Genomic DNA, 9,315 nt, shown 5'->3' with positions numbered 1-9,315 from the left:
TTTCCCTCAGAGCCTTTGAGGTTTCACTTTGGGTGTTGGACAAACTTCACTGAGTCACCTGAGGATTAAAAACCAGGGCCTCAAAACCTTTAACAAGTCTTCCAGCAGCTTGAGAGACTGGGACAGAAACAAAAACCAGTTCTTCTCTCTGTTCAACAGAGGCTCTCTCTGCTACACTCAACACAGAGACACTGAGGAACCAGGAGTGGACCAGAACCTAAACCCAAACCCAGGATACAGAGGCTGAGTGAAGGTGGTGTTGAAGGTGTGGAGGTGGATCAGTGAGTCAGAGGAGACTCTGTAGAAGGACAGAGAGCCAGCAGGACAGTCCACATACACTGCTACTCTGTCAAAGACAGAGGAGGAGGAGGGGGAGGAGGAGGAGGAGGAGATATATGTTTCTCTGTAGTTGTGACAGACTGAATAAAAATCATCAGAGCGGATCAGACTCCAGGACTGATCGTTCCATCCAAACCAACAGTCTTCACTGACTCCTCTTCTTCCTATTCCTCTGTAACTCACTGATATATAAACCACTCCTCTGCACTCGACCTCCCAGTAACAGCGACCAGTCAGACCAGTTCCACACAGCAGCTGAGGACACTGGTCAAATCTGTCTGGATGATCAGGATACGACTGATCCTCCTCCACAAGTGTCATCTTCCTGTTGTCGTCAGACAGTTTGATGTTTGTGTTCACTGTGTTTGTGTCGAATGTGAGTTCACAGGAATCTGATGGAGAGAAGGAGACACAGCTGCAGTTATTGATCTATTATCTGATCAGTTATTGACAGTCTGATGATGACTCATGACATCAGTGATGTGACAGTTTGAAGATGGTTGAATGTGCTGCTTTGTTTTCATGAGTCAATGAAAAACACACTTACACTTCCTCAGACCTGGTCTCAACCACTGGACTCCAGCAGGCTCCACCCTGAAAGGAGGAGGGGGGTCAGACCAGCACGTTCTCTGTCAGCATGCAGACATGGACATTACATGGCTCTCACACACACATTGTTTCATGATTGTGTTCAAATGGAGGCTTGTATGAATGGACGCACATTCACAGAGAAACAGGAAGTGGAGTCTTTATCTTGTAATTACACGGAGCAGGGAGGAGACATGGAGAAAAGATTTCATCATTTGTTTTCTCCATTTGATCTCAGTTGTGGTGTGAGACACTTCGAGTCTGTGACTCTGAAGCTGCACAAACTAATGTCACAGCAAATAAGAAGAAGACACAAAGAGGCTCCTTCGTGAAAACTATAAAGGAGCTGTAGCTTCATTAGACTTCCTCTGCTCACAGGACAATGTCTGAGCCACACACAAACACACACACACACACACACACTCTCAGTCCTCTCTAAAATGAGCTTCATGTGTCACTTTGCTCCACATTGTCTCAGTCTGTGACATGTTAGATGAATAAATCTGACAGATGATGTTCACATGTCACTGAACAGTTTTGCAGAAACATCAGACCTGATGTTCTGTTTATTCATCAGCTGTCACACAGCAGCAGGAACCATACGAGCTTCTGTCGCCACATCTTGATTTGACTTCAAGTCAAAGTCCAGAGGAAGTCAGAGAAACTGTAGAGCAAAGAGGAAGAGGCTCAGAGAGGAAGACTAGTGAAACTACAGCTGCTGTACAGTTTTCATTAAGGAGCCACTTTGTGTCTTCATCTGATCTGGTGTCTCTTGTATGACTGTGGTTTTACTGTTACTGTTTTTTATGTGAGAGTGAGTGCTCTTTGTCTGTGAGGAGCTTCATGTGTTCCACCTCTAGGTCCCTCCTGATTGGCTGGATGCATGGGCTTGGCTGGAGAAGTGGCGGCCGCTTGGCGGCTGCTAAACAATATCCAGCATTTCAAACCCCATGGTTTGTCCTGTGCTCCGGTGACAGAGCTGACAGCAGCAGCTCGGTTCTGTCCCGGCCCCCAGTCTGATTGTGTGTTAGTTCTCTCTGTTAGTTTGGTCAACTGTGACTTCTGATCAGGCCCAGTGCCGCTGTGAGTATGAAATAGATTTGGGTTTTGTTTTGGGGGATGTAAATAGATGAATTCACTTTATTGTAAATAGCACTGAAGCTGTAGGGGGGAACTGTCATTTATTTTTGACCTGTTTCCTCCTGTTTTGCTTTACCTTAGGGAGCCAGGCTTAGTTGGTGTCTTTAGTTTCCTTTGTTTTCACCTCGGGTTAGTTAGCACTTTCTGGGAGAGACTTTCTTCTGATTATAGTTTTGGCCTTGGTTCACCCTGAAGTTGTTGCTTCTAACACTTCAGTAAGTAATAAATGACTTCACTTCCTGACAATACGCTGCTTCCACCGGGGCAGAAACCTCCATCAGCTTTTATGTTGTGCTCCTATTTCCCCTCGACTGGAGTGAAACATCAAGTGATTTGATTTGGGAAGTGGAAGTGATTTGAGTTAAAGTAAGTACTTCCTCAACATTAGCTGATCTTTGTTGTCATGGTTACAGTGACAACACACCTCCCGCATTTTGTTTTGCTGAAGTTTCAGCTCCAGCTTCCTCCTGTAATCCCCTTTGACCACCCTGATCTTCACCTTCAACTTGCCTTGTATAGCCCTCCTCTCCTTATTGCCTGCTTTAAAAGCCCTCTTCTTTTCATTTAGGATGGAATAGGATAGGATATATCATGTGGCTGGGAACATCCTGGTGCAGCCATGTTTCGGTAAAGCACATGACGCTACATTCCTGGAACTCCCTCTGATCCTGGCTAATGCTGTTAACTTGTCCATTCACTGACTTCACATTGCCCATGGTGAGAAAGGGGAGACACAACTTATATCACCCCTTCTCCTGTCGCGGTTGTCTGTGCATGGCTTTCTTCCCTTGTTATTTCACACCTCCTCTGCATCCCCTATATGTCCTTATCCAGATTTCTGCAGGAATATCCGCTGTACTGATTGCCAGGTGGGCCGGCCTCAGCACAATCAGCTGATCCCTGGTGTAGGTGAAAATGCGGCCATGGAGTTGCTGCACAACAGCTTGACTGAGTGCAAGAAGTACTTCCATGGTGGACGTAACAAAACTCTCTGAACACACATGTTTAGAGATTGGACGGTATAGTACAGTTCTGAGTAGAAAATAAATATCTAAGTTTAAGGAAGAAAGCTTAAAGTTGTAAAATGTTGTCTCTGAGCAGTGGAGATGGTTTTATTATTGTTGCTCAGTTGCTATTAGTGCATCAACACTGAACAGGTCTCTACAGTGTTACAACCCTAATGCTGTGGTCTGGTGTGGTCTTGTGTTGTTGCTCTCTCTCCTGCTCAGGTGTGGCCCCTCCTTTTATGAAGCTTTTTATTTTGTTACTTCCCCTCATCCCCTAGTTCCTCATTGGGGAACATAACAACAGTCTCTGGGATTGTTCTGCTGAAGCAAAGAAGTTCTGTACAACTTTAACAGAGGAAATGTTTCCAACTTTTCTCCTCTATCAGACAGTGTCTGTCCATACCTGAGAGAGTCCCGTCTCCAGTCTGGATCCTCCAGTCCAGCAGACAGCTGCTTCACTGCTGAGTCTCCTGGATGATTGTAGCTCAGGTCCAGCTCTCTCAGATGGGAGGGGTTGGAGCTCAGAGCTGAGGCCAGAGAAGCACAGCCTTCCTCTGTGATCAGACAGCCTGACAGACTGCAGACACACAAAACCACACACAGGAACACTCTGTCAACACTTGGAGGTCTGTTAAACAGTCATCAGATAAACAGGTTAATGAATCCTGACCTGAGAGTTTCCAGTGTACAGTGTGGACTCTCCAGTCCAGCAGACAGCAGCTTCACTCCTGAATTCTGCAGGTTGTTGTTACTCAGGTCCAGGTCTCTCAGACTAGAGGACTGGGAGCTGAGGACTGAGGACAGAGCTTCACAGCTTCTCTCTGAGAGGTTACAGCCACTCAGTCTACAGAGATGATCATAAGGAATTAAAGAAGACAGGAATTTATTTTCTCTCCTGTTGAACAGATAGAGGTGTCTTTATATAATGATGAATAATAATCTACACTTACACAGCTTTGTTAGAGACTTTGACCACTGGCAGCAGCCTCAGAAGAGCCTCCTCTGAAGCAGAGTATTTCTTCAGGTCAAACACATCCAGATCTTTTTGTGATGACAGTAAGATGAAGACCAGAGCTGACCACTGAGCAGGAGACAGTTTATCTGTGGAGAGACTTCCTGATCTCAGGGACTGTTGGATCTGCTCCACTAGAGAACCATCATTCAGTTCATTCAGACAGTGGAACAGGTTGATGCTTTTCTCTGCAGACAGATTCTCAGTGATCTTCTTCTTGATGTACTGGACTGTTTCCTGATTGGTCTGTGAGCCACTTCCTGTCTGTGTCATCAGGCCTTGTAGGAGAGTCTGATTGGTCTGCAGTGAAAGACCCAGGAGGAAGCGGAGGAACAAGTCCAGGTGTCCATTTGGACTCTGCAAGACCTTGTCCACAGCTCTCTGGTAGAAAAGTGCTTGTTCAGGTTTTTCTCGAAAGACTTCAGTCCCCCAGAATGTTGTTTGTTTCTCTGACAGCAGATTGACTCTAGAGTTGATGAAGGTCAGATGGACATGAAGAGCAGCCAGAAACTCCTGAACACTCAGATGGATGAAGCAGAACACCTTGTCCTGGTACAGCCCTCTCTCCTCTGTAAAGACCTGTGTGAACACTCCTGAGTACACTGAGGCTGCTCTGATATCGATGCCACACTCTGTCAGGTCTGATTCATAGAAGATCAGGTTTCCTTTCTGCAGCTGCTCAAAAGCCAGTTTTCCCAGGGACTTGATTATCTTCCTGGTCTCTGGACTCCAGTGTGAATCTGTCTCAGCTCCTCCATCATACTTGACCTTCTTCAGTTTGGACTGAACCACCAGGAAGTGGATGTACATCTGAGTCAGGGTCTTGGGCAGCTGTCCTCCCTCTCTGGTCTTCAACACATCCTCCAGAACTGTAGCAGTGATCCAGCAGAAGACTGGGATGTGGCACATGATGTGGAGGCTTCGTGATGTCTTGATGTGGGAAATGATCCTGCTGGCCTGCTCCTCATCTCTGAACCTCTTCCTGAAGTACTCCTCCTTCTGTGGGTCAGTGAACCCTCTGACCTCTGTCACCATGTCAACACACTCAGGAGGGATCTGATTGGCTGCTGCAGGTCGTGTGGTTATCCAGAGGCGAGCAGAGGGAAGCAGGTTCCCCCTGATGAGGTTTGTCAGCAGCACGTGCACTGAGGTGGACTCTGTCACATCAGTCAGGATCTCAGTGTTGTGGAAGTCCAGAGGAGGTCGACACTCATCCAGACCGTCAAAGATGAACACAACCTGGAACTGATCAAACCTGCAGATTCCTGCTTCTTTGGTTTGAGTGAAGAAGTGATGAACAAGTTCCACCAAGCTGAACTTTTTCTCTTTCAGCACATTCAGCTCTCTGAAAGTGAAGGGAAATGTGAAGTGAATTTCCTGGTTGGCTTTGTCTTCAGCCCAGTCCAGAGTGAACTTCTGTGTTAAGACTGTTTTCCCAATGCCAGCCACTCCCTTTGTCATCACTCTTCTGATTGGTCCATCTCTTCCAGGTGGGGCTTTAAAGACGTCTTCTTGTCTGATGGTTGTTTCTGGTCTGTGTGGTTTCCTGGATGCTGTTTCAATCTGCCTGACCTCATGTTCATCATTGACCTCTCCAGCCCCTCCCTCTGTGATGTAGAGCTCTGTGTAGATCTGATTCAGAAAGGTTGGGTTTCCTGCTTTAGAGATCCCCTCAAACACACACTGGAACTTCTCCTTCAGCTCAGATTTAAGTCTATGTTGACAAACTGCAGGATTTCCTGAATGAAGATAAAAGAAACAAGATTCAGCAAGAAAATCTAACATTTTAATTCCCATAAAGAATACATATATGAACACATTTCCCTCATGTGTTGAGACATTAGTAAATGTCTCATTTCTCCATCATGTTGAATCTTTAGAGAAATCCTCTTACTGCTCTGCAGACAGTCAGCCAGCTCCTCCAGCTTCATCCTCCTCAGGAAGTTCACTGTGATCTTCACAAATGCCTCTCTGCTGCTGCTCCTCTGCTCTTCATCCTCACCATCCAACACTTCCTCATCCTCCCTCTGGCTCTCTAAGCATTCTGGGTAATCTGGACCCAGAAGCTTCTGGATCTTCTTCAGCTCGTTCTTCACAAAAGTGACCATGTTCTCCTCCAGCAGCTGGAACAGAAAACTATTTGAGTGACAGCATCAAACTAAAACCATGGAGCCAAACATCAGATCCATGTTGGACAGACTGACAATCCACTGGTCTAACAGTGCAGCATGGAGATGATTGTGAGCAGATGTGGAAGTAGTTGTTGTACATGCACAGACCATAAATATGGAGTCCAGGTGTGTTTGACGCTGCTGGGCAGACTGACCCCTGGGAACCTCTGAGCTCTCCTGGTCCACTCTGTGGAGGAATCATGAAGAATGAGCTCACATTATGTCTGTCCACACAGAGACAGACACAAGCTGAAGGTCCATGAAGTGATCTTTGGATGTGAACAGTGAGTCAGACCACTCCCTGTAGAGCTAAAGGTTTACTAGTCCTGCTGATCCCACTGAGAATCAACAGCTCAGTCTGCAGCTGTTTGTAGCTTCCAGCTCAGTGTTTGGCTTCAGCAGTTTGGTTTATTCCCAACATCTCTCACCAACCCTCCATACAGCTCTCCCTCCCTCACTCCACACTGCTGAAGAGCCCTGAAGCAAGGCACCTAGCACCCCCAGCTGCTCCAGTGGAGCTGCTCAGTGTCTGCTTGTGTCAGACTGGTTGTACTGGGCAGCTCCCAGTATGAAAACAAAAGTGAGTCAACCTCACTGTCTGGTCACTTTTATGTAAAAAGTATATGTACATGTATTTTCTCACAGCACACAGAGCTGGTCAGTCGACTGCTCATTGATGAACTTCTTCAGTCCACTTGTTGACTAGAAGTAGTTTGGTTTGACTTGACATCACATTATTCACAGCACAGGATACGGGACAAAATGCTGCGTCCTGTATTGAATCAATAGGGGACGATCCCGTAATATAAGGGATGGGTGGCGACCCTCGTGGGAAACCTAAATGTAGCCTACAAGCGGACAGGTGGTTCTTGTGCCTACTATAAAATATAATCCTCTACATCCACCTCCCTCAATGATCGGTCAGCTGTGTGCAGGTGAGAAAGTAGGCGGGGTTTGACTTTCTCTCTTCACACAAACTATTTCTGTCACTTTTCATGTGAACAACTGAGGTCAACACTAGGGCTTCATGATATTTTAAAAATGATGATGATGTGATTTTTGTTGGGGCTTGTACCAAACAAACATGTTCCTTTACGTCTGGAGAACATGATTTGTAGGTCGGGGTGTCTCTCCAGCACCACAACACTTATGGTGCTAACAATGCACAACAACGTTGTGACACATTTTACCTTCATCAGAAAAACTGCAGCTCCGGTGATTTGGATGTTGCACTTGGCCATATTGTGATTTGGATCATATTTGGATTGATTGTTCAGCCCTAGTCAACACTGTGAATGTCTTCCAGGACAGACTGTCTGAACATGGCAGACGTTATCTCCATATTTAAACCACATCACGTCTCCCCCCCTCTCTATGACGGCCACAGTTTGACCTCCACCTTCCAGTGTGGACATTCACAACAGACAGAAACACTTTGATTTCAGACCTGGTCCAACAACACGTTGTACAAACTGCTTCTTTTCTACAATAACCTCAGTTTTACTGTCAGTTACAGCTTACCTCTGATCAGCTGATGGACATCCTCCTTTAAAGTCAATGTTCCACTCCTTTGAGCGGTCGCTCTTTAAAGACAGAGAGCTGGGTTCAGGAGAGTCTGGTGTCTGCTGCTGGATCCTGAAACAACAACACAACTGATTAATGTGCATGTTGAATAAAAACTGATGAAAAATATGTTCAGTCTTTGAATAAACACAACAACTCATTTTTAGTGTGAAAAGACTTTGTGTCAGTTTAAACTTCTGACCTTTGATCAACAGATTGTCTGAAATCTAAATGATGGAGCAGTGATGTGAGTGCTGAGCTCTGACATGGAGAAGAGTCATGGACAGTTAGAGATCCTCATCTCACCTCTGAGCTCTGGTCTGGCTCTCATGGCCCCCACACAGAGTGGTTTTAGAGGGAGGGGCTCCCTCCTCTCTGTCCTCACACTGATCCATGCTGCTGGATTCACATCCACATCAGCTCACACACACTTTCTACCTTCATGTGGAGACAAACACAAATCATTCATCTGCACATCAACTGAAATTGACATAATTTCTCCTGTAAAAATATCAGCTGCTCCTCCACCGACTGACTCTTCTTCTCTGGTTCATATCAGTGTCAGCTGAATACAGTCAGGAAGATGCTGGAAGATACAGGAAGATGCTGTACTTCTACCATCAGTCCACTAGATGGAGTCATGAAGCTGCAGTGAAGTGAAGAGCAGCCCAGCACACACACGATGGACCAACATTAACATCCACTGACACACAGAAGGACTGAGATCAACTGATTGGATCTGACATTGATCCAACAATATGGAATCAATAATCAATAAAGTCTCAGTAAAGTCCTGACATCAACATGACATGTTCAGTACTGATCAGTGATAGGGAGTAATAGTCAGTATTGATCAGTGATAGAGAGTAATCGCCAGTATTGATCAGTGATAGAGAGTAATCGCCAGTATTGATCAGTGATGGGGAGTAATAGCCAGTATTGATCAGTGATAGAGAGTAATCGCCAGTATTGATCAGTGATATGGAGTAATAGTCAGTATTGATCAGTGATATGGAGTAATAGTCAGTATTGATCAGGCACGTGCACAGATAGACTTTTTCATTGCATATCCAGGTTTTTAAATTTGGCCCGTGGCATCAGTTCTCATCTAAATGCCTGTGGTCCAACAACTGTATTTGAGTTCTGTTTCTGCGAGACACATGAGCCCCTGCCCCTCCCTCCTCAGCTCCCTCATTACAGCCTCCACAGTGACAGGTGAGAGCTCTGTAGGAACTAAGCTGTAAATTCTACAAAAAATAAGCAGAACATCATGTTTAACTATGAACACTTTACTTAACAACTGCACATCATGAATTGACAACACACAACACTGCACTGTTCCTTTCACTTGTGCCAGTGCCCATTTCTTTCTCTCTATCTCTGGATTTTACAACACTGCTTTCTGGCACTTTGAACTCTTGTCAGAACATCACTGCCACTTTGTGACATGTATTAGTCACTGTACATAAATTGTAACTCCTCTTACAAAGAAATA

General features: G+C 45.5%; 1 protein-coding gene across 1 annotated transcript; it reads right to left on the bottom strand.

The window, feature by feature from the left end:
* Positions 1–15: 15 nt before the first annotated feature.
* Positions 16–8,462, bottom strand: LOC139612047 (protein NLRC3-like). Its single transcript, XM_071467184.1, has 9 exons — positions 8,127–8,462; positions 7,779–7,892; positions 6,366–6,444; positions 5,981–6,209; positions 4,025–5,825; positions 3,745–3,918; positions 3,478–3,651; positions 887–933; positions 16–731 (listed from the first exon to the last, which is right to left on the bottom strand). Exons 1-9 carry the CDS (start codon positions 8,213–8,215, stop codon positions 178–180), a joined length of 3,261 nt encoding a protein of 1,086 aa, XP_071323285.1. The 5' UTR covers positions 8,216–8,462; the 3' UTR covers positions 16–177.
* Between the last annotated feature and the right edge of the window lie 853 nt (positions 8,463–9,315).

The sequence above is a fragment of the Trachinotus anak genome, unplaced genomic scaffold (assembly GCF_046630095.1).
Source record: "Trachinotus anak isolate AG129_WGS33_773 ecotype Australia unplaced genomic scaffold, CSIRO_AGI_Tana_v1 ptg000030c, whole genome shotgun sequence".
NCBI lineage: Eukaryota > Metazoa > Chordata > Actinopteri > Carangiformes > Carangidae > Trachinotus > Trachinotus anak.
Note: the sequence above shows the minus strand (reverse complement) of the source record. Positions and strands in the feature narration are given on the sequence as shown.